General features: G+C 37.7%; 1 protein-coding gene across 3 annotated transcripts in view; it reads left to right on the top strand.

Annotated features, from left to right (window-relative positions):
- COMMD8 (COMM domain containing 8) overlaps positions 1 to 26617 on the top strand; it is a 39945-nt gene that overhangs the window by 1230 nt on the left and 12098 nt on the right. For 2 of the 3 annotated variants that reach the window (XM_032632386.1, XM_032632385.1), the window contains exons 2-4: positions 3452 to 3607; positions 8531 to 8683; positions 10245 to 10400. In XM_032632386.1, the coding sequence (XP_032488277.1) occupies positions 3452 to 3607; positions 8531 to 8683; positions 10245 to 10400 (465 nt within the window). Of the gene's footprint in view, positions 1 to 3451; positions 3608 to 8530; positions 8684 to 10244; positions 10401 to 11464; positions 12392 to 26617 lie in introns of those variants that run through there. The other variant, XM_032632387.1, reaches the window with a different exon arrangement.

Below are 26617 nucleotides of genomic sequence, written 5' to 3'. Positions count from 1 at the left end.
AGGCCCTGGCAGTTTACAGTATTGTTTTTGGCAGCAGCAGATTTTTAGTTTGAAAGGTGAGAGAAATGTGGAGACGGTAAGTACATATAACGAAATTTTGACTGTGACCTGTGTGAAAGGAAGAAAATCCAATGGTTGCTGTAAGAGGAAAATCTGCCTGAGAAGTGTTTTTTTTCTCTTGAACTTTCAAGTGAAAAAACCCTTAGTGCCCCAGGTCTCCTGACCGTAAGGAAATTTGCCAACAGCTAAAAAAAAAAAAAGGCAATATATATGCAAAACTGAGTTTCAGCATGAGCTCTAGGAACTGTGGTCCTTTGCCCTCTGACTTCAGAGTGCTAACACTTTGTTTTGTAATTAATATGTTAACATGTTTACTCCCACCTTTTCTGTCCCCCGGCAATTGAGGCCTGATTGAGTCTTCCTTGAATACAACTGCTTAACTGGTCCTCTTGCCACTGGCCTCTTTTATTCGGAACTCCTTCAGGGTAGATACCTTGTTTATATCCCCAGTTCTTGAGAGTTATGTCTGGCCCAAGGTGATTTCTTAATCAGTGTCTGCTGAAGGAAGGAATCAATTAATGTTTACTAAGCTTCGCTTTATCACTGGGCCTGACATCTGGATCCCAGGCTATGGTGGCCTGGCCTTCAGTGTCCATGATATGCAGCTTTTATAAGTCCCAAATCTCCGCCTTCCTTCCTTCTCTGTTCCATTTACAATGGGGATAGTGTGGGGAGATAGAGGGGAATAAATTTACTTATCCTACCAGGATCAAGAAAAACCATCTTAACTCTTTTCTCTGATTTTACAAATGAGGAAACTAAAATGTCAGTAGAGGGTTTGGGTAACTTACCCAAAGTTGTCAAACTATTGGAATAAGTGGCAAAGTGGAAGCAGATGCTCAGATCTGTTGACTTTGACTCTTGCATTAGCTTCCTGCTCCTGTCTTCATTCTACCTGCGTACTACAAAGATAAGGCCCATAACCTTTACTGCCAGGTATGTAGATGACTCCTGAATCTCTGGATCCAAAACTCTCTTCCCTGAGTGTCAGGCTACTGCTTAGATACACCACAGGTGTCTCAAATTCAGTATATCCTTGGCTGAGCTCCTCATTTTCTCCCTGACTTACTCCTTCTGTAGCTATAGCCTCATTTTTGGTTTGTGACACCGCCACTTTCTGAGTCATTCAACTTGAAATTCTGAGTATCATCCTTGGTCCTCCTTTTCACATCTTCTTTACCTCCCTGCTGCCTCCAATTTGAGTGTCCTCGACAGTAACACCCCCTCCTCCCCAATCTCTTGCTGGTAAATGGAAGATGGGAGCCTTTGGACTCACCTCTTTCCCTTTTCCCTCCTTATAGCTCCCGCCCTTTTGGCAGATTTATAGAACCATAATGCAGATATGCGAATAGGTTGCTTCCCTATTGAACACACATTAAAGTTTTGGCTCTTTTGCACTGTATACAAGGCCTTTTGTGATTTGGCCTCCACCACCTCTCCAGCTTTGTATGCTGTCATCTCCCAAATTGTGCCATGTGGTTTTACACTTATTTGCATATGTAGCTGCTTGTGACTAGAAATGCCCTTCTCCTGTTTGGCCAACTACTCATCCTTTTAAGACATACTTTCCCCTCCTTCCTCTGTGCTGTTTTGTACCTTCTGTAAACTTGTATTATAACTCTTATCATCCTAAATTACATTTATTTATTGATATATTAGTTTTCTCTAATGGACTGAGGCTCTGATATGTATGACCTTATCTTATTTATCCTCAGTTTCCTCATTTGTAAAATGGGGGTAATAGCAAGGCTTACTTCACGGGGTTACAGTGAAGATCAGCACAGTGTTTGGTACATAATTCGGGCTTTATAAATGGTAGCTGTTATAGTTATTTTTCTTTGTATTTACATTAACTTGTTTAATAACTGGAATGAAGTGCTCATTACATATTTGTGAATTAATTTAAAAAATATATTCCAAAAGGATAGCACTCTTATTTTTCAGTTTGAGTTCTGAGTTTTGTTTTAGCATGGGGGACAGTTTGGGATAAGGTGAAATATAGGTAGAGAATTTTGAATGAATTTCAAGTTGAAAATGTTGGTTAATTTATGATAAATAAAATTTCTGTTCACATAGTGCTTTAGCCAACATTTGGAAGTAGTGTCACCAGTTGCTCATCTCTGTTCCGATATGTGTGGTGTTTATAGAGGAGTTACTGCTTAAAATGGACTGGACTATGATCCAGGAGAAAAGAGTTGGAAGCCTTGCTGCTTAAATGCATTTCCAAGTTGTTTGGGTTCAAGTATGCTTCTTACAAGACACAAATATCCCTTGAGAAGGAAAACCGTATTTATTATTTGCCTAGAATAGTGCTGGTATAGTAGGTACTCAGTTAATATATGTTAAAGGCATGGAACGTAGTACCGTAGTAGTAGTAGTAATAGTGATGATGATGATAATAATAAGATGATGAAGGATAACAATGGCAAGCAGTGTTTAATGCCAGGAGTGTGCCAAGTGATCTGCATGTATTCTTCAATCCATACAACATTATAGGGATAGATGATATCCTCGTTTTACACATGAGGAAACAGGCACAGAATGTTTAAATAACTTGGCAAAACTAGTATGTAGTGGAAATAGGATTCAGACGAGACAGTTTTGTTCCAAAATCCAATCTTAATTACTTTGTTTAGTTATATATGTGTTAGGGTTTCCATTGCTGGCATTAAGGTAGGGTAGAGAGAAAGGAATGTAAAAAAGAAAGAAAGGCGCCGAGGGCTTTTTTTGGACCAAAAGAAATGTGTGGGTGTTGTGGAAAACGGAGAGAAGAGGTGTGTAGATCTACAGTTAAAAGACTTTGATCTAAGAGTCATACCTTGTTTTTTCGTTATTGGTATAAATCCGATGTCTAAGCAATCCCAAGGAGAAACTTGTACACTCACCATCTTCCTTTCAGGAACGTTGGAGAAACAGTGTGTCTATAAAATTATTTTAGCTTCTGAAGGTGGACAATTACAGAAAGTCTGTTTGTGTGTGTGTGTGTGTGGGTGTGTGAAGCTCTTTTTTTTTTTTTTTTTTTTTTTTTTTCGGTATGCGGGGCTCTCACTGTTGTGGCCTCTGCCGTTGCGGAGCACAGGCTCCGGACGCTCAGGCTCAGCGGCCATGGCTCATGGGCCCAGCCGCTCTGTGGCATGTGGGATCTTCCCGGACCGGGGCACGAACCCGTGTCCCCTGCATCGGCAGGCGGACTCCCAACCACTGGGCCACCAGGGAAGCCCTCTAACTTTTAATTAATAAAATAATGTTAAGGATAGTTGCTTTTCAACCTCAGCTGCTCCTGAAGGTAACATGAACTTCTCCCAACACCATTTATGTGCTACAAGGAAGATAAATCTGTTTTATAATTTTACTTATAATTACATTTATTTCTCTTTTTTCTTCTCTCTAGCTTCTTCATAAAATAATTGATGGCATTTGTGGCCGAACTTATCCTCTCTACCAGGATTATCACAGTGTTTGGGATTCAACAGAATGGGTGCATGTTCTAGAAGACATTACCAACTTTTTCAAAGCTGTAGTTGGTAAAAATTTATCTGATGAAGAGGTAACTTCATTTCAGATTTATATACCTTATGATAAATAATTTGTATTCAGATTTTTTTTTATTAAGTTGGTCTTCAGGGCACTATATAAAACAAGGGCCATCATTATTAAGTGTATAATAGATAACGATAAAAACCTCATAATTGTAAGTGGAAAATCTGTGGAAGTTCTGGATTTTTGTAGTTTTGTTTTTGGTTGTTTGTATATTTTTTTTTTTATTTTTTTATTTTTTTTTTGTTTGTATATTTTTAAATTGTGAAACATTTAAGTCATATAGAAGAAAACTGAAAGTTATATAACTGACACCTATATTCCCATTACCACAATTAAACAGTTGTTAAAATTTCGTTTTATGTATTTCAGGTTTGTGTGTGTTTTAGAAACAAGGCATTACAGATACACATAAATATCACCCTCCCCCTGGAGATTACCACTTGTGAAGTTGTGTGTGTGTTTTGTATTCTATATTGTGTGAATATTTGCATCTTTAAGCAATATATACAATTATTTGAGCTGTTTAAATGTGTAACTTGTCAATGGTAATGTTTGTATCTATTTGTAATTTTTCTGCAACATTGCATTTTAGATTTACCAGTGTTCATAAATGTAGATCTGGTTTATGTATTTTAACCCCTTGTAGTATTTGATGATAGGAATTAGTAGGGCTTATTTTTCTATCCCCCTACTGATGAACAGCTGGGTCATTGCCTCTTTCATTATTATGAATAGTGCTGCTACAAACATTTCGTATGTGTCTTTTTGTACACACATGGACCAGCTTTTCTAGGATAGACATCTTGAAGTGAAATTGCAGGGTCATGGGGTATCCTTCCATTGAATTGCTTTTGTACCTTTGTCAAAAGTCATTTGGGCATGTTTGTGTAGGTTGCCCACTTGGGAAAAAAATGGAGTTATGTATGTTTGTCATTTTGATTTCGATGATATTCTGAATATGAGTTCTTGGATATATGTATTTTAAATATCTTTTATGTTACTTGCCTTTTCAGTCTCTTAATAGTATCTTTTGGTGAGTAGAAGTTCTGAATTTTAATCAAGTCCAATTTGTCAGTATTTCTTTTGATGGTTAGTGATATTAATGCTGTGTTTAAGAAATATTTGTGCCAGAGCCATGAAGATGTTTTTGGATGCTTTCTTGTAGAAGCTTGATTGTTTTAGCTTTTACATTTATGTCACTGATGCATTTTGAATTAATATTTGTGTATGGAGTAGGGGTCAAATTCAAATTTTTCCATATGATATCCACTTGACCTAGTACCATTTATTGAAATGACCATCCTTGCCCCATAAAATTGCTGTGCAGCCTTTCTCAGAAATCAGGTGACCATATATGTATGGTTCTCTATCTGGACTCTTTTTCCACTCCATTAGTCTGTTTGTCTATGTTTGCCCATACTACAATGTCTTAATTATTGTAGAATTAAAGCCATATTACATTAAGTTTTTATATTTGGTAGTAGAAGAGCTTCAACCTTGTGTTTCTTCAAGATTGCTTTCGTTACTCTAGATCCTTTGTATTTTCAGGTGCATTTTAAAATCAACTTGTCAGTTTTAACCAAAAAACCTGCTGGAATTTTGATGGGGAGTATTAGCTTGGGCTGCCACAACAAAATACCTTGGAGTGAGTAGCTTAAATAACAGGAATTAATTTCTTGCAGTTCTAGAGTCTAGGGAGTCCAAAGTCAAGGTGTGGCTGATTCTGGTCCCTGGTGAGGGCTTTTTTCCTTGCTGCAGATGATTGCCTTCTTGCTGTGTCCTCACATGGCTGTGGGGGTAGGGGTGGAGACAGAGAGCAAACTCTCTGGTGCTTCTTATAAGGGCACTAATCCCATCATGAGGGTCCCACCTGCATGACCTCATCCAAACCTGATTACATCTCCAAGGCCCCATTTCTTGATATCACCTTGAAGGTCAGAGTTGTTTTTTTTTTTTTTTTGCGGTATGTGGGCCTCTCACTGTTGTGGTCGCTCCCGTTGCGGAGCACAGGCTCCGGACGCGCGTGCTCAATGGCCATGGCTCACAGGCCCAGCCGCTCTGCGGCATGTGGGATCTTCCTGGACCAGGGCACGAACCCATGTCCCCTGCATCAGCAGGCAGAGTCTCAACCACTGTGCCACCAGGGAAGCCCGAAGGTCAGAGTTTTAACATGAATTTTTAGGGGACATTAAGTGCATAGCATGGGATTGCACTGAATCTCTAGACTGTTTTGGAGAGAATTGACATCTTAACAGTATTGAGCTTTCTGATCTATGAATATGGTATGACCTTCCATTTATTTAGATTAACTTCAGTTTCACTCTAATATTTTGTAGTTTTCAGTGTAGAGGTCTTGCAAATATTTTGTTGGATTTATTTCTAAGTAACTGATGTTTCTAATGTTCTTTAATTTTGCTGTCCAGTTGTGTATTGCTAGTATGTGCAAAGAGTGTTGATTTTTATATACTTTGTGTCCAACAGTCTTTCTAAATTTATTTATATATAATGGTTTATAAATTTTCTTGGATTTTTTTGTATGCAATCATTTTCTTTTTCAATTTTAATACCTTTTATTTTCCCTCTTATTGCACTGGCTAATACCTTCAGGACAGTTTTGGGGGGAAAAAAAAAAGCAGTGCCTTGTTCCTGATCTTACAGAGAATGTATGTGTTCACTATTTCACAATTTAGTGTCAGCTGTATGATTTTATGGGTATCCGTGATTAGATTAAAGAAGCTTCCTACAATTCTTACTTTGCTGAGAATTTTTATCATTAATAGGTATTGAATTTTATCAAATGCTTTTTTCCTGAATTTATTTATTATTTTCACCTTTATTTTGTTAATGGGATGCCTTGCATTGATTTTTGAATGTTAAACTAACCTTACGTTGCCAAAATAAACTCAACTTGCTCGTGATGTATTATCTTTTTTTAATGTAACTTTTGGTTTGATTTGCCAATTTTTTTTTTTTTTTTTTTGCGGTACGCGGGCCTCTCACCACTGTGGCCTCTCCCGTTGTGGAGCACAGGCTCCGGACACGCAGGCCCAGCAGCCATGGCTCACGGGCCCAGCCGCTCCGCGTGATTTGCCAATATTTTGTTTAGGATTTTTTCATTTATATTTGAGTGATATTGGCCCATAATTTTTTTTCCTATAATTTTTTTTTCAGAATATAAAGTTTTATTCTGGTCTCATGGAATGAATTAGGAAGTTTGTTTTGTTTCCTTTTTCTCTGTAAGTGTTTATGCAAGATGTATTTCTTTTGTCACTTAGTACTGTGTTACCATATTGCTTAATTTTCAGCAACATGTTTGGAATTTTTTTCAGTTATGATTTAATTACACAGTGGCTCAAAAATATAAATAGTATGGTTCCAGTCCTTGGAAATCTGTTGTGATTTGCGACATGGCTCAGCATATGGTTCATTTTCGGGGATGTCCCATATACATTTGAAGATAATATGTATTCTGCAATCGTAGGGTGTAGTGTTCTATGTGTAGTTAGGTTGAGCAGAAAATGTTTTTCAATGCTATATTTTTACTGATTTTTTGTCTCTTTCTATCAGTTACTGAGAGGTTTGTTAACATCTCTAATTATGAAAGTTGATTTACCCATTTCTCTTTTTCTGCCAAGTTTTGGTGCTTTATATATTTTGAAGCGGTGTTATTACGTGCACACACATTTGTGATATGTATTTCTGTTGAACAACCCTTTTGCTATCCTGCTTTATTTCTCAAAGTCTGTTTTCTGATACATTAGTATAGGTATACCAGCTTTAGTGGTTTCCAAGTGTATTCACTCTTTTTCTGCTTCACTGGTCAGCCCTCTTTACTTTCTGTTTTGCAGAAATTTGTTAAAACCTCTTGTTTATTGGTTATGCATCCTCATCTTATTGTTTCATGGTTATAGAAGTTTTTTTTTCATTTATTGACACTACTATTTTAAAGGGTATGTGAGAGTGTGACTGTTGTTTACATTTTAAACAGAAAGGCCCTAAAGATGCTCAGCATCACTAATTATTAGAGAAATGCAACTCAAAACTACCATGAGGTATCACCTCACACTGGTCAGAATGGCCATCATCAAAAAATCTACAAACAATAAATGGTGGAGAGGGTGTGGAGAAAAGGGAACCCTCATACACTGTTGGTAGGAATGTAAATTGATACAGCCACTTATGGAAAACAGTATGGAAGTTCCTTAAAAAAACTAAAAATAGAACTACCATATGACCAAACAATCCCACTACTGGGCATATACCCAGAGAAAACCATGATTCAAAAAAACACATGCACCCCAGTGTTCATAGCAGAACTATTTACAATAGCCAGGACATGGAAGCAACCTAAATGTCCATCAAAAGAGGAATGGGTAAAGAAGATGTGGTACATGTATACAGTGGAATATTACTCAGCCATAAAAGGAGTGAAATTAGGTCATCTGTAGAGATGTGGATGAACCTAGAGAGTGTCATACAGAGTGAAGTAAGTCAGAAATAGAAAAGCGAATATCGTATAATAACGCATATATGTGGAATCTAGAAAAGTGGTATAGGTGGTCTTATTTGCAAAGCAGAAATAGAGACAGAGACGTAGAGAACAAATGTATGGATACCAAGGGGAGAAGGGGTGGGGTGGGAGGAATTAGGACACTGGGATTGACACATATACATTATCAATACTATGTATAAAATAGACAAATGATGGGAACATACTGTATAGCACAGGGAATTCTGCCTAATGCACTGCGGTAACCTAAATGGGAGGGAAGTCCAAAAGGGAGGGGATATCTCTATGTGTATGGCTGATTCATTTTGTTGTGTGGTGGACGCTAGCACAACATTGTAAAGCAGCCATACTCCAATAAAAATTAAAAAAATAAACAGGCCCTTTCACTTATTTTCTGACCATCTATTTTTATTTTCATAGATATCTCAGCATTTGGATCAGTTGAATTCATCTCATCAAGAAGCTATCATGAAATGCTTAAAAAGTAGGAAAGATGAAATCAGGCAGGCTCTGTTGGAAGAGATAGTTGATATTTCCTCTTCACAGCTACAGGATTTTGATTGGCAGTTAAAGGTGGGAATATATTTATTTATGAGTATTCTTTTTATTTCATTTTTTGAATAGATTTATTTTTTGTAATATATATCTAAAATTTATGTACTTTTGAGAATACATTTTCCTAAAAATGTATCTAAGATAATTAAAATTACATCTTTTGTGTTAACTTGGGCATCAGTAAGTGCACTGCAGACATCTAAACCATGTATAATAAATTACAAGTATAATAAATTTAATTAAGTAAAGCTTTAAGTCATTAAAGGGCTAAAAGTCATGTAGATGAAGGAATAGATATGTACTCTGTGGCTCTGGCGAATAGGACAAAGGCTAAAGTATATGATTTGTAATAAGATAGGTTTCAATTCAACCTAAGAAATAATAATTTAACCACTATACGTATCTGAAAATTATTTTTTTTTTTTTGCGGTACGCGGGCCTCTCACTGTTGTGGCCTCTCCCGTTGTGGAGCACAGGCTCCGGACGCGCAGGCTCCAGCGGCCATGGCTCACGGGCCCAGCCGCTCCGCGGCATGTGGGATCTTCCCGGACTGGGGCACGAACCTACGTCCCCTGCATCGGCAGGTGGACTCTCAACACTGTGCCACCAGGGAAGCCCTGAAAATTATTTTAACCTCTTTTTGAGTTAGCACACTCCTTCTCATAGCTGGTACTCAAACATAGGCTGGGAAACCACTTGTTGGAAATATTGAGGAAAATTATTGATGAGGCGGACAACCTGAAGGTGATGCTTTCTCAGATATTATGGGTCCTGTATTTTGGAGAGAGGATGGAGGAGCTACGTGAAGGTTTGTTTGGTCCTGTAGTGTATGCACCACAAGGGAGATCCTTTGAGGTTGGTTGTCAGGGAGGGAGTCCTTTACTATTGCCCAAGTAAACTTTTGCAAGTGGTAGCACTCCAAAATGCAGTTATTGTGGGGTTACTGGCTCAGATTCCAGGAAAACTGAGTTTCTCTTTGCTATCTGCCAGTGAAGCTATGATGCTTGTTTCAAAAAGCTTTAGTATCGTAAACAGTTGGTTCTTCCATTTCCTCTAGACAGAAAGTAGAAGAGGTAAAAGTGTCATATGTTTTTGTTGAGTGGCTCTGATCAAAGATGGTATCTTGATAACATTTTTCAATAGTTTAATAGAGAGTTATCTGCTCATTATTTAAGCATCTTAATTTCTGAGACTTAATGGTGTTTTTAGTTTTATCTTTGTACACGGACTTTCATCCTATTGTTATCATTACACTTCTTTAAAATTCTGTGTTTCTTGATGCATTGGACCCATTCAGTACTTCCCAGCCATAACGCTGCTCTAGATTTCTACTCCTACCATAAAATCCTGAACTAAACTTTTTCCCCTAAACTACTCTCTCTCTTTTCTTTTTCTGTTCTTCAGATATATGCTGGTTTGGCATGGGTTTAATTTCTTTTACTCCTTTCACATTTCCCTGTACTTCATAGCAAACAGGAGCACGCTTTTTTCTAACGTGTTGTTTGTAAGCTCTGATGCATATGTAATATATTCCTTTTTAATACTACTTACTAATTAGTATTTTTCTCATTTTAAACAGCTTGCACTTTCTAGTGACAAGATTGCTACACTACAAATGCCACTTTTAAACCTTCATCTAGATGTGAAAGAAAATGGTGAAGTCAAGCCGTATTCTGTTGAAATGAGTAAAGAAGAGCTGCAGAATCTAATAAATTCCTTGGAAGCAGCTAATAAGGTATGTGTTTTAATTTTTTTGTATGGTTCAAAATATTTAATTTCTGATTGATACCATTAGAGCAATATAAGAAAAACGAATCATTTATGTTTAATATTTCTTTTGTTCCTGATATTTTATGTCAAGCACAGAAGATATGTTTTGATATGTTCTTCTCTAGTTTTAGATATTACATTAATTATAATTTTAATTTACATTAATAGAACATAATTTATCAAGTAGTTATTTTTTTTAAAGAATAACAGCTAGATTTGTTTTGCTCCAGTGCTCATTAATGGTAAAAAAATTTTTTTTAACTTGGAGTTGTGAAATTAGTTGATTCTGAAGACATTTAATGATTAAAAATAGTTAATGATCTTGAAGAAAAAGATTGTCTTATTTACTGGACAAATGGTAGAAAATCGCTTTAAGTACCGGAGACAAAATATGGTTTGTAGTTATTAGGACAGAAATCAGCTTGAGACAAAATAGAGCTAATGAAGGACCAAAAGCTTTACATTTACAAAGGAATGGCTAAGTAACAGTAACAATTCCGAGTGTTTAACTAATGTGAAAAATAATATTTAGACAGTAGAAACTGCTGCTGTGAGGAAGACATAAAAATAATTCCCTGCGTTGCGTATGTTCCTTTCCTTGTTGCCGAGCGTCGTCTCTAGTGATCGTGTCTCAAGGATTAAAGTCAGTTATTCTTACCAACCTCTCTTGCCACTAACCCATCTTGGCTCGATCTTTTTGAAACTCTGGTATACTTCATCTTCCCTCCATACTCTGTAGTCACTCGGCCATCGTGGTGCCTTGATGACCGGTCCACGTGCCCAGTAACAAACTGGTAGCCTGGCTTGCCTTTGGATGAGGCTACAAGTCTGGAGGCGTGTGTGGCAGGGCCTGGTGTAAATGTTAGATGAGTCTGAAGCATGGATCCTGGCAGACCTGTGCCTTCTGTGCATTGTACTTGTCAGTTCTCCAGCCCCTTCTTCAGAGATTTCAAAGCATCTCATTCAGCAGATACTGGCATCATTCTGGGATAACCTGATTCCCGCCCTTCCCTCCCTTTGTGTTTTAAGGTGGTCCTGCAGTTGAAATAACTGGAAGTGATGAATACCAATATTATCGGATTCCACTGCTACAGCTGATACGGCAGAGTGAATACCATGTGTTAGGAAACCTGTGATACACTCTTATGGCCTGCTGAGAAAGCAGCAGTGTTGAGATTACAAAGACAACAATTTATCAACTTCCCTAAAGAACAGGAAATTATATGGTTGACAAGAAATGCATAAAAACATGAAAGATGAAAAGGCTATAATAGCAGTTTATATTTTCATAATGACTGTTTTGCTTCATTTATTACATATTTGAGAAACCTTTACAGATATACAGTTTTATTGAAAGCTAAAAGTAGGCTCTAAAGTCATGTAAACTTACAAGCACAAATATACTTGAATATTGCTTAAAGAACTATGTGAATAGCAAGGATGTTTATTATGGATATATATGGTTAATTTGTGATATTTTAAAAAAATAACTTTTGAAGAATGTATAAGCTACATCTGTAACTCAGGAGATTCCATGTTTTTCTCGTATTTCAAAGGAAAGTTTATAAAATGTAAAATTTCTTAGAGAAGTGCTCCAGACGTGAAAAAACACTAAATCTGTGTGAACGATTTTGAGTTTTGAATTCTAGAAACTAAAATCTCATATTAGAACATAGATAAAAATGAAAATAACACTGTAACTTCTGTATTTCTGTGTCTGATCAGGAGAGTATGCTCTGATAAAAAGAATACATGTCATTGTATAGAGTATACACTACGATCCAAATGTCAGCTAAGACTGTATATAGACCACATCTGTTGTAAACTCTTAATTTGTTACAAACTCTTAATGAAGTTTTGGATGTTAACAACTTCATTGGAAAACAGACCATTTTTAATTTCAGTTAACTTTAAAAACAAGCATTTTGAGCAAATAAAAAATATTTTATTTTTATATATTGCTTTATTTCAGATGACTTTCTACATAACTCAATAACACATCACTGGTACCTGATTTTTGCAAGATTTATAATTCATTAGAGCATCATCAGATTATTATTCGAGGTGTCCAGAGCATTTCCTCTTATTCTCATCATACAGATGAGGGTAGGCTTAGTGAGATTAATAAGAGTGAGTGCAGTTCAGACGGTGCTACTCAAAACGTGTCTGTAGGCTAATGCCACTCTATGAACTGTTTGTTACAGCTTGGTGATTAGATGTGGAGCTTGTGCCACAATGTTCATCAATATACTTCTTTCTTCACTGAGAAATTTTGGCCTCCCAGCGTGCTTTGGGAGGTAGTTGTTTTACCTTCTTGTGCAAATTCCTTATGTCGTTGTGGACCAGTAACAGTTTGTAGGCGAGCACTTGCAATGATACTGATACAGGGTCCTTCAGAATTTCAACCCTCCACAAAGTCCTTCCTTTGAGAAGGGAAAAACCTTACTCTGCTTAGTCCTTCTCTCACTGCATTATTACTACATTACCATATGTAAATGCTTTATTGATATCTGACTGATATAAACTGCACATATTTAAAGTGGGCAGTCTGATCAGTTTTGACGTCTGCACACCCATGAAAGCATCACCTCAAGGTGGTGAACAACCAGTCACTCCTGAAAGTGTCGTCCTACGCCTTTGTAATCCTTACTCCTGCGCCCTTTCCCCCCAGACGACCACTCATCTGCGTCCTGCCATTATAGATGAGTTCCCATTTTCCAGAGTTTAGTATAAATGGAATCATACAGTATGTTCTTTTTTTGTGTGATCTGGCTTCTTTCAGTATTATTTTAAGTTCATCCATGATACTGCATATATCAGTGGTTCATTCCTTTTTATTGTTGAGAAGTATTCTGTTGTAGAATTCCACCATCATTTGTTTATCTGTTCACCTGTTAATGGATGTTTTGGTTGTTAACAGTTTTTGGCTGTTAAAATACACAGAATGCTATGAACATTCTTGTTTGTGTCTTTGTATGGACATATGCTTTCTTTCGGAAGTAAATACTTAGGAGTGAAGTGGCTGGATCATGTGGTAGGTGTATGTTTATCTTTTCACTGCCAAACTGTATTCCAAAGTGATTTTTACATTTTACATTCCATACCACAGTCTATGAGAGTTCCACCTCCACCGCCTCGCTAACGCTTGGTATGGTCAGTCTTTCTAACTTCAGCCGTTCTTAGGTGTGTTGTGGTGCCTCATAGTTGTTTTAATAATATTCATTTCCCTAATGATGTTGAGTATCTTTTCATGTGCTTATTTGCTGTCTGTATATCTTCTTTGGTGAAGTGTCCAGATCAGTTTCCCATTTTTAAATTGGATTGTTTTCTTCCGAGTTTTGGGAATTCTTTATATAGCCTGGATACAAGTCTTTATCACATATGTGCCTTGAAAGTATTTAAATATTCTCTCCTAATCTGTGGCTTATCTTTTTTTTTCTTTGTCTTTTTTTTGTAAATAGTTAATTTTTTTAGAACAGTTTTGGATATACAGAAAAATGAAGCAGATAGTACAAAGAGATCTCATATACCCCACATCCAGTTTCCACTGTTATTAACATATTAGTATGGTCCATTTGTTATAATTGATGACCTAATATCAATACATTATTATTAACTAAATTCCATAGTTTATTTAGATTTCCTAAGTTTTTACCTAATGTCCTTTTTCTCTTCCAGGATTCCATTTCATATTTATCATGTCTCCTTAGGCTTCTCTTGCTGTGATAATTTCCCATACTTGTTTTTGATGACCTTGATAGTTTGAGGAATATGGGTGAGATATTTTGTAGGATGCCCCTCTATTGGAATTTAATAATTTTCTTCTGTGTACACTGGGCTTGTGGGTTTTGGGCAGGAAGATCACAGAGGTCAAGTGCCATTTACATCACATCATCTCAAGGGTACAGACTCTTAACAGTATTTATGAATTGACATTGACCTTGATCACCCAGCGGAGGTAGTGTTTGTCAAGTTTCTTCACTGTAAAGTTATTCTTTATTTCTCCTTCTTCCATACTGTCCTCTTTGGAAGGAAGCCACTATGTACAACCCAGACTTAAGGAATTAGGCTCCCCCTCCTTGAGATCCGAATAGTTACATAAATGCTTTGGAATTCTTCCACATAGATTTGTCTCTTTATTAATTAATTTAATCATTTATATAGTGTGGACTCATGGATATTTATTTTATACTTTGGGTTATAATCCAGTATTACTTATTTTATTACTTAAATTGTTTCAGCTTTGGCCATTTGGAGCTCTTCACTTGGCTCCTTTGTCCTTTGACATACCCTTGAGGTGGATTTTATTTATTTATTTTATATTATCTCCTTAACTTCCTGGCAATACAAGATGCTCCACGCTCATCTTGTCAATTTCCTTCCCAGTCCTAGAATCAACCATTTCTCCAAGAAGCCCTGGTTCAGTTTATTGAAGAATGGTATTAGAAACCAAGCTGGGTGTGCTCATTGTTGTTTTTTTGGGCCCTCTCAGCTGACCGAACAAAGAAATCCATGCATGTAAACTAACCTGTGTATATACACATATCTATAAATACTTCTTTATATAATCATCTATATATTAAAGCTGCATATGAGTTCCTCCTGATGTCTCCAACTCTGCTTCATTACACAGGGATCATTCTAGCCTGCTACCCTCCCTTATCTGTGAATTCACATTCCAGCAGTGAGAAACCTGAATCCCCCCATTCACCATTCATTCCAGAATATATATAGCAGTCAAGGTTGTTAATCTGTACCCCTGTGTGGGAGGGAGAAATTTTCTATTTCTTCCCAGGAAGGATTTATTTCTTTTGCCTTTAGTCTCACAGACTCCACTCATTTCCAAGTTACTTGGGTCGGTACCTCTCCTCCCCACTCCCTTCGTGAGGTTGTTTTATACATTTGTAATACAGTGAGATTTTTTGCTGTAATCTGTCTTCCTTGCTGGGATCCCCCAACTTCTTACATTTAAATTTGCATACATTAAGGTGTATTCTTTTTGTTGAACAGTTCTGAGTTTTGACAAATGCCTAATGTCATGTTGTTGGGGGAGGTCATCGAGAGGATGTGACCAGCTGTTGACCCGTGAGCTGGACCCTGGCAATAGGAGGCTCCTTGCCCCCTCCCCTGTCCTTGGAATGTGCATTCCACTTGTTTTCTCCACTCCCACAAGCTGCCCCAAGGATCCTGCCCAGAGGTGATAATGTGGTATTGAGACTCTCTGGACTGTATATGTGACTGAATCCAGTTAAGGCTTCTATGTAAACTTTTAAGACTTGGGTGGGTTGAGGCAGAGATCTACTTGTCTTGGTGGCCGCCCAAGGCAAGTCTTGGAAGTTGCCTTTCTTGTTAAAACCACTACCTACTAATCTGGAGTGGTTCACCTCTCACAGGGCAAGAGATCCTTGCCCTGCATGGGTGGGGGCTGGTTTCCGATTACACTTGGGAAACTCCCGAGGTTGTGAACTAACTAACACATGTACTGACTCCACAGAATAGTTCAACACCCTAAAAATCCCCTATGCTTTACTTAATCGTCCCTCTCCATCTTCCTCAGAACCCCAGACAGCTAGTGATTTTTCTTAATGTCATTATAGTTTTCCCTTTTCTGGAATGTCGTGTAGTTGGGATCATGTAGTGTGTAGTCTTTTCAGACTGGCTTCTTTCACTTATCAGTATGCTTTTCTTCCAGGTCTTTTTGCCTTAATAACTCATTTCTGTTTTCTCTCTGAGAAGTATTTCATTGTATAGGTGTACCACCGTTTATGTTCACTTGTTGAAGGAAATTGGTTCTTTTCATTTTGGGGGTACTTATGAATAAAGCTGTTGTAACCATGTGCAGGCAAGTTCTTATGTGGACTTAAGTTTTGAAACTAACTGAACGATACCTAGGAATGTGATTGTTGGATCGTTTTGCACAACTGTGTTTTTTTTTTAAATAAATTTGTTTTATTTATTTATTTTTGGCTGTTTTGGGTGTGCGTTGCTTTGCGTGGACTTTCTCTGGTTGTGGAGGGGGAGCTACTCTTTGTTGTGGTGCGCGGGCTTCTCACTGCGGAGGCTTCATTTGCTGCAGAGCACGAGCTCTAGGTGCATGGGCTTCAGTAGTTGTGGCACGCGGGCTCTAGAGCACAGGCTCAGTAGTTGTTGCGCATGGGCTTAGCTGCTCCTTGGCATGTGGGATCTTCCCGGACCAGGGCTCGAACCTGTGTCCCCTGCATTGGCGGGTGGATTCTCAACCACTGCGCCCCCCAGGGAAGCCCCAGTTTTGCACAACTATGTTTAATGTTATAAGAAACTGTCAAACTTTTTCAAAGTGGCTATACCACTTTGCATTTCTTTCTTTTTTTAAAATTGTGGCAAAAAACATAACATGAAATCTACTCTTAAATGTTTGTCTGCAGTACAGCATTGTTAACAGTATTGTTAACATGTATATACATTGTTGGGCAGCATTGAGACTCTATCCATGAACAGCAACTCCCTATTTCTCCCTCCTCCAGTCCCTGGCAACCCCCATTCTGCTTTCTGCTTCAAGAATTTGACTACTTTTGATACTTCATAAATGGAATCACGCAGCCTTTGTCCTTCTATAGCTACCATATTCCATATGCTTACCATAATGTCCTCAGGATTTCCTTCTTTTTTTTAAAGGCTGAATAATATTCCATTACATGTATATACCACATTTTTAAAAAATCCATTAATCTGTCAACGGACATTTAAGTTGTTTTCACCTCTTGGTTATTGTGACTAATGTTTCAGTGAGCACAGGAGTGCAAATATCTCTTTGAGAGCCTGTTTCCAATTATTTATGCTAAATACCTTGAAGTGGGATTGCTGAATCACATGGTAGTTCTATTTTTAATTTTTTGAGACATCTCCATACTTTTTTCCATAGCCATGACATCATTTTACATTCCCACCAAAAGTGCACAAGGGTTCCAATTTCTCCATATTCTTGGCTGGTACTAGTGACAACAGAGATACACAAACACCTACCTTACGCTAGCTGCTTCTTATTTATAATCCCTATAGCAAATCCTAAAAATGCTATGTATATATTTGTTACTTTCTAATTTAAATAAAACTGGATGGTCATTTCTTTCTCCCGTTGTATAACATAGTCTTCTGGAAAGAGTAGCCAAGTGTAGGGTGTCTAAACCCCTGGTAGCTCTGCAGGCCAAGGCTCTGATGATCAAGTGCAGATTCCCAGTTATATTGCTGGATGAATGTTAAAGCCATCTCTAGGCTGGAATTTAGACTCTTATTGAAAAGCTATTCTACTAATCACCAATTAACGGATAAATGAGCTTCACACCTTTTGTCTGTTCATTATTTTATTGTCAACATATTATTTGTGAAGGGAGAGAATGAGTTCAGAGTTTGGAAGTCTTCAAATTAGGAAAGACTGACAAATAGGCCAACTCTACTATTCATATTTACAGTGGAGATTTTTAAAAGAAATATGGCATAATGCACCTCACAAATGGATGCTATTAAAGTCCGTTTTAGGCATCATTTTTGAATACAAGGAAACTTCATTTCTTCTTTTTTTATTCCCTAATATGTAAACACTCCATATGTTCAAATGTTTGTAAGGCATGTTATCTTAAAGAATATTAAAAAAAAAAAAAATCAAAGTGGTACAGAAATAAGCTCCTGGAAGAGTGCTGGCATTTTTCTCCCAATTGTTGGATAATACTGCAAAGAATTTCTTCCAAATAAAGGGATTTTGTTTTGTATTAAATTTCATAATAAAAGCTCCCAAATGAAAGATTCAGAATTCTAAACATTTTTAAGGATTATAAAAAGATATGCCTGAAATCTTGCATGTTTTTAAACATAGTACAAAGTAAGCTTTTTATATATAGGCATTTTTAATAAAAAAAAGTTTTATTTGTGTTTTAGGAATAAACAGGCTAACATAAATTGTACATATTTACAGCAATAAACTTCATTTCAGAAGCTGCACAACGGCTTTTGTAAGTACAGCTGATGGTTTTTGACACCAGCCTTCAAACGTGTTTTCTTTCTTTCGTTTGCTGCAACATTTAAAATCTTGTAGTACTAAAGCAAAGAAAACAGCAACTTATTTTATAGCAAAGCCACACTATTAACAAAATAATGAGTAAACTACAGTCCCGTGAGTGCTAAGGTATGAGACTGTGAGTCCTGAAATCGAGAGCACAAGCATTTCTTGTGTCCATACCTGATTGCATGTAAGTTGATTTTGCATTTTACAAGAATACACGATTACTCAATGAATGATGAGTAGAAAAAAAGGCCATGAAGGGTAAAAGGGTCAGTAATCAGAAGACACTGAACAGCTTCTTAGTCACTGATTCACTGCTAAACGGGAAATCTATTTCTTCTTTCATGTGTGTAAATCACAGTCTCCAGGCTTCATGGATTTTGTCCACAGATCATTTTTGAGATAGCAAAGGCCTAACGTCAAATACTTTAAGCATGTAAAAAGGAATTAATGAAACGGTTAGGATATTTAATCAAATTCCTAACAGAAAGGGTAAAAGTCAAGCATACTGTATGAAATTTTGATTTCAAATGTAAAAAGCAACTACAGAAAAGCACAAGTTTCATTAGAGAGAACAGCAGTTTCAATCAGAAAATACAGTATATACTGATACAAAATAGAAAGTTGGATTACAAAAGTAAGGAGTCTACCTTTTCTTTCTTGGCATTGGTGAAACCTGTCTCATTTCATTAAAATTTCTGTAGGTTTCTGGAAATACTCATTCTTGCCCTTGAGCTTTTTAGTGGTCTGGTAGGTATACAAAAGTATTATCTGCTTATGTAAGAAAGCAAATGCTTATGTCAAAAGAGCAAAAGAACATTAATATATTGTAATTTATGTACCTCTGTAATTAAAGGAGTTCTGCCTGCTGAAAAATAAAGAGGGGAAAAGGGGTTATTTTATTTACAAGAGCTGTGTAATGCCATTCAGGAATTAGCTAATTCACATTTAGTAGGAGGGTAATAGACAATTCAGCAAAATGATTAGTGGAGATTAAAAAACACAAGGAACAAAACACTTAACATCTTCTAACATATTTGGTGAATTTAGCATAACGGATTTTGAGAGGCAACGGAAGGTATGCATTTCTTTCTGTATACATGTAGCACCTGCTTTTGAAAGATCCAGTTATGTAGTACAGGGTGCTGTGAATTAAAATAGCTGGAGACTGGTTTGGAAAGTTCAGCTAATTTTTGGATTCAATCAAGGTTTAGGTGAGGTGGTAGCCAAAGAGATGTTCCATTGCTGGCAGGATAGTAATTTTCCCAATCTTTAGCCTAATGAGTCCTGCTTTCCCAAACCTCCTGAATCACTGTGTAAAGATCTTTGCCTCAAGTTGAGTCTCCTTGGGTAAAGACAGAGGAGTGAAATAATTATTCAGAGATGATGGACAGCCAAGAGAATTTTTCAAGCAAGCCACCCTAACCCAGATGAGTTTCTCTCAAAGAGAGTTTTATTTGTATTTATGCAGTATTAAAGTTTCCTCTTTACATTTTCATTAACCTTTTAAATGACATGACAGCATTATTTCACATTAGCCATTAGGTTCCCATCACAATGGCACAAAATGCTGCCTAGTGTTCAAAAATAAAAAACTTAAAGATGTCAAAAAAAAAGTTTGGCCCTTGTAAACATTTATATCGTTTGGAATTTTCCAAAACCCTCATGCAACCTTGACTTTGTAATAATGCCACATGGTAGTTTTTAACAAGAGGGTTATTGGCCCTCTCTAAAATAAGGAGTTGAGCAACACAGTCAATGAATATATGCATATCTAATCAGGAGTATTCCATACTTAGAAGAATAGTGGATGTTCTGAATGTGAAATTTCACTTGTGTATATGATTCTGTTTTCCACAACACTGCAGTGAGTTAGAATAATCAAGGGGCTTCCCCAAGATGTCTCAGTGGCATTGTTGCAAAATAGAAAATAGTTCAAGCTTTATCCAGTGAGTATTTCAAAAAGATGTAGGAAACAGATTAACATGAAATTGATTCGCTTAAAAAAAAGAAAAAGCAGATACACTGCAATTCAATGTATTTGGGGAAATATCAAGTAGAAAAATATATCTAGTAAAACTGGGGTGGCTGGTTGCCACTCTGAGGTAAGGCTTGCAAATGATATCTTTTATGCAAATAATATACATAACAGGAGAACAGGAAAGTTAGCAGCTGAAAGGAGAGGGGCAGAAAAGGTATTTCTCTGTACATCTGTTTTATGCAGTCTTGAGGGACAGTTGGTGAATGTCAAGAACTGCCCATCCCCCTTAGATAGTTCTAAACCTTCTATTTACTTCTTGGCAGAAATGAAATTTGGTGTGCCATACTCTCTGGGAGGATTCTCTTAGAATTCACATTGGAGTGTTCCAATTATGCAGTGTAGTCCCAGCTTCAAGAGTAAACGCCCAGTAGAATCTAGATCCAAAGGCTTTTAACAAGGCAAACTTGGGTAAACGAGGGAAAAATGAAACTTTAAATAAAACAGTTCCTTCTTCCATAGAGGAAAGCAGTAGTAATTAGCATGGAAAGTCCAAGTCTGCTAGACTGGCAGACTCTAGAATGGTGGTGTTAGGATTCATTTTGTATAGTCATAAACAATGGAAAAAATCTCAGTGACCACTCGGCACAGACCCTAACCTGGGTTCAGTTGTAACTCTAGCTGCATTTAAAAAAAACCACTTAGAGGTTGCAGACATAGGCTCAATGGGACTAAAATAACCTGGGGGAGGGTAGCAGGGACACCTGCCTCACAAGGTATTATCTATAATTCTGAAAGTAATGTCCATTATGGACATTCTCTGTTGCTACATTTAGCAACGTAGGTTATTCAGTCAGCATGTACAGATTCTCTACAATGGACAGAATAATAGATGCTTTGGGCAATGCAAAAGAATTAGAAAATGGGGCATTTACCCTTAAAGACCTTACGCTTTATTTAGGGAGGCGGAGCATCTATTTGCAAAACGACTGGAAAATACACAAATGAAGTAACTATCTTTGGACAAAATGGCCACAAGAATTGAGGGTGAAGGGGAGAGGGAGAGTGAACAGAATGAGGGAAGTTTGCTTATGATGGCTTTTTGGTTGATGTTGGCCGGATTCATTAGGGAGGCGTTAGGAGGAGGCTGAGCTGGAGATAAAATGTAAAAATTCAAGCACAGCAACGAGAACATTTTGGGATGATAGGTGGCCGCCGCAGTGGAAGGGTAGGGAAAGCGTAAGGATTAGCATGCTTGAAGCTGAGTGAGGGGTACAATGAGAAATGAAGTGAGCATGAGTGATGGAGAAGACTGAGGTCAGTCATGAATAAAAGATTCATAGGGAGCCAAGATACTTTCTCCAAGGTGTTAATATTAACTTGCTAATATTTCCCATATCCTCCAGGTATGGGAATCACGAGACCTCGTAATTAGCGTGACTATATAACTCGTTATCTAAATGGACAATTTTGAGTGAAATTATCTATTGAGAATTACACACTGGCACTATCTCAGGCAAACTGGGGCACGCTTCAGGCTATTTAGATGTTGTACAAGCTACTCCTTCTACACTTGCCCTCAAGAGAGTAATGAAAAACTTTTGTGTGGAGGATGGAGGAAGGATGGGGAAGGATTACAGAAAAGAGCAAGAGTGTTAACTCGGCACAGTATCGACATACTGGGAGAGGAAATCACTCTCTCTTCTCCTACTCTCCACTCATCTTTGAACTACCCACAACCTGGATCATCAGGTTAAACAGATTAAATCCAGGCAGTGTAGTAGAGTAGAAAAAGCTTTGCCTTTAGAGCCAAGAAAAACTGAGATTGAATACTAACTCCATCACTAACTAGTTATCAGATCTTGGGTAAATCATTTAACCTATTTGAGCCTCTATTTCTACATATTGGTTTTGTCATCTTAACTTCACAGCATTGTAGTGAAGGTCAAACCAGGAAATAATGTGTGGGAAAGTGTTTTTTGATGCCTTAGACCAATGTGTGACAGTCATCGTTGGATATCTACCCAAAAGCCATTCTTCCCTCTTTTTTTTTGGCTGTACGCGGGCCTCTCACTGTTGTGGCCTCTCCCGTTACGCGCAGGCTCAGCGGCCATGGCTCACGGGCTCAGCCGCTCTGCGGCATGTGGGATCTTCCCGGACCGGGACACGAATCCGTGTCCCCTGCATCGGCAGGCGGACCGCCAACCACCGCGCCACCAGGGAAGCCCCCTTCCCTCTTTTTGTTCACATATTCCCCACCCCACCTCCTTTTTTCCCAGACACTGGGCAGCTTGGGGTTAGTGTTGTAAGCCAATCATGATAATTCCATTCCTCTTATCAGAGGCTGGTTCAGGAATGGATGTGTTATCCAACCCTGGCCAATGGGACAACAGAGAAGACTGTTGAGGGAGTTTTTTGGGAAAGATGTCCTTGCTCTTAAAAAGAAATCCAAGGCAGGGCTTTCCCTTATTTCTTCCACTTGATATGAGTGCGTGTAAGTGTAGCCACTTTGCAACCATAATGGCTGCTGATAACATACAGAGTTAAGAACTGGTTAGGGAAGGGGCCTGAGTCCTGAATGACATCATTGTGCTATTGAAATAATTAACCCAGTAACTGTGCTACTTCTGTTATATGAGATAACATTTTGATTGTTAAAGTTACTTTTAGTTGTATCTTTTGTTACTTGCACTTAAATGAATCCTAATTGATATACATATTAGTAAGTACTAATCTCAACTTGGTGAAAATTTGAAGACTTAGGAATGCTTCCTCTGTTTTGAAAAAAATGAAATTAAATATGAAACCATCACTAGGAAAAAAGTAATAGGAAAACAGTAAGAGAAAACTATTAGCTCACTACCTTTAAGAGGAGTAATGAATACATCTGTACATAGGAAGGTTTTGTGGGGTGTGTGAGGTCGAGGGGCAGAATATTAGGATAACTCTACAAAAAAGAGACCATCTCATCCATAGAATGGCCTCTGGTGGAAGGGAGGAATTTCCAGGCACTCTCCTAACAGTTTTGAATGGTCAGGGGTTCTCAGGAGAATCATGAAAGTTTAGAGACGGAAGGTATCTTTTAAAAAAGGAAAAAAAAGTTATGAACATCTGTGTGCAGGAATCTCATTAGGGATCTTGTTCAGACACTAGGATGCATCTTTAAAAATGTGAATAGCTAGAAATGCTGATTGCAATTTAATAAGTAAACTTTCAGTTTTGCCATAGCTGTGCCTAAAACATTTGACAGATTTAATGATTTAAGTGGGGGATAGGAAGAGGTGGGAGAAGTGGGGGCAGAGAGAGTGGATAACAGACCTGGAATCTTTTCCAATAGATGGGTGGCTGCCTCTTGCCTGAGAGCTCAATCATACCTGCTATTCCCCTTACAGGACACAGGACAGTGATGGCGTCTAGGATGGGAAGGAATATGGAAAGGCACTGCAATAGCGTTTCTGCTCAGATGCTGCTTAGAAGTTGGCTTTTCCACTCAGGAGGGGCATTCCATGGCCATTCCTGACTGAGTTAGAGAGAATGGTCTAAGGGATCAACATCTTTCAGATATCTGAAAATAGAGACCACGATGATTATGTTATATGAGACTCTTCAGTGCTTTTAGAGGGAAATATTGTAGTGTAGACGATTACTAAAATCATAAACTTTTTTTTTTTGCCACTTGCCTGAAAATTTAACTCTATGTTCTCTATATATTTTTAGAGGAGTGAACAAGTTTCGAATTCAGTTCCCTTTACACCAGATGGCTTACTCCCAAAGACATGCAACAAGGGATATAACTAAATTTGTGGGGCTGTGTTAACAGAGGCCATGAGACTCCTGTATCTTTCTGGTAATCTCCTACACAAATGAATCTCTTTAAAATTCCCTTTGAAATTTAGTACTGGAAGGGGACTTGGGGGTCATCTGGTGGAATGTCCGTAGTCACACAACTAGGCTGTGATAGTGACAGCATAAAGCCCAGATCACAAAATCCTAATTCCAGGGTGTCTGCTGTTCACTATAATTTCCTTCTCCCCACCACGCAGCTCATTTATAGTTAACTTTTTAAGGTTAAGCTGCACATTGCCTGGTATATGTTTAGAGAACTTTCTGTTCTCTAAATATAGAAATGTTGTCTGGAGGAAAAAGATGTTCCACATATTTTATAGGGGCAGTTTAGACAGTTTGCCTTATGACCTGTCCAGTTACTAACTGTATTTAATGTCTGCTAGAAGGCTGAAGAGGAGTGGGTAGGGTAATGCATAGAAGTGGATATCTGTGATAGGAATCAGATACAGAAAGGATGAATTAGGTCAAGTTCCTAGAGGACAGTCTGTAACTAATGGTGTGCTGTGTAAATGATTAGCCATTCTGGGAGGAATAATAATAGATTTTTAAATGGCATACAATTAAGACTGAAGAAGTACACAAACGAGTTTGATGAAAAAGAATTGATACAGTGTGAATTTCACCACATTACAACTATAATGTAAGGAGATGGTCTTATCCTCAAACTTTAGTGTAGATAATGTAGTTTTCTTAGGTTTGAGCTTATGATTTTTATTTCCATTTCATTTTGAATTAGACTGGGAGGGAGAAGGTTTAGGTAAACGTGTATTCTGTATATAAGGGACAGAAAAGCAGAAAAGAAAAATAACCCAAGGCAGTTCAGAAGAGGCTACTGTGATTATACAGTAGCTACCTCTAACGTTCTGTTAAAGGCAATAGGAGTAGGAATTTGGGGAAATTATTAAAATTCACTGCTTTTGTAGATTCAATTGTAGATATGCAGTATAAGTCCAAAGAAGCTTAAGCTTTCTGCTATTCATGGGCAAGACAGCTTATGAGGTTTAGAAATGAGAAAGGAAAAAGAAAGGGATTGATTTCATTGGGTTAAGTAAGGCATGAGTCGGGATGATGTATGGTGCCAGAAAGGAATGAAACAAAAGAGGTAATCTGTTTCACGTTGCCAAACTTGCAAAATGCATAAACATGTCGTATTTGAATAGTTTTCACCTATAAAAAATTATATTGGAAAATGTTCCCCCTTCCCTGTTTTTCTTCAAAAGGAAACCCAGGGAGAAGTAGGAGCCAGACAGCAATACTGATTGCTCTTATTTATCCTTTGGCTTCTAACTGGGGCTGTTTTAAGTTAGTGAATCTGTGACCCTGTGTACTTTAGGCAAACGCATAATGTTATTTGGCCTCTCTTTTATGAAACAATTTTTATTGATTTATTTTTCTATTGTCTTCAGGAGAGAAAATGCAGGTATGAGAATGGTTTTCTTTGCCAACTGGTTCAGAAAGATACCTCCTTTTCCCACACTGAATTCCTACTGAAGCCTTGGTGATGAGTGCTGATTGTTCCAGGGTAGACAAAGTATCTAGGGGCCAATCAGGAATGGTTGCCAGTCCCTTGATGTACCAAGGACTTTTTGAAATAGGAAAACCGAAACAAAACAAACAACTGTTAGATCTCTTCAGTTCGAGTAAGGAAATTCTTGGTTTGGAGAAATAAAAACAAACTCAAAGCTATGCTTATCCTTCCAGGAACTTAGTATTTTCTGGTTTGAAGTTCTTCTATTGAAAAGGATTTCCTTTCAAATGTTTGTGAAGTTGCAGCCTCTAACAGTGGAGTTTTCTGTCAGCTTAGTTGATTTCAGTTACCTGGAAAAAGCAGGATTTAAGCAAAAGCACAATGTATTCTGGACCTAGAAAATGACTTGATTAGTTACAACAGGGCTTTTTTTCTTATTCAGTTGATTGTGGACCCTACTTGGCACATTTTGGAGCCAAAATGTCTTACAGTGATGGCTCCCTGCACTCTTCCTGGCACTTAAAATGCTGGCAATAAAAGCCTTGCCTTGCTAAGTTCTTACCTGCAAGAAAGACATTGATCACTCTCAAATGTTGCTAAGAAACCAATCTATTTCCCTACTTGCTTAGAATTTCTGAATTTCTGTGGATACCATCACCCTCTCTGGGACTGCCAGTCTGCATGGAAACACATCTTATGGCATAATATCCCACCATTCCGAAGACTTTTTCAAGAATACCAGGACTTGGGAGAAATATATTTGAGAACATTTAATTGCCAGATTCTCTTTTAAGTTTAACTAGCACATACCAAACATATCCCAGGCCCCCAGTTGAAAAATACTTGTCAATACCC

Source organism: Phocoena sinus, chromosome 5 (assembly GCF_008692025.1).
Source record: "Phocoena sinus isolate mPhoSin1 chromosome 5, mPhoSin1.pri, whole genome shotgun sequence".
NCBI lineage: Eukaryota > Metazoa > Chordata > Mammalia > Artiodactyla > Phocoenidae > Phocoena > Phocoena sinus.
Note: the sequence above shows the minus strand (reverse complement) of the source record. Positions and strands in the feature narration are given on the sequence as shown.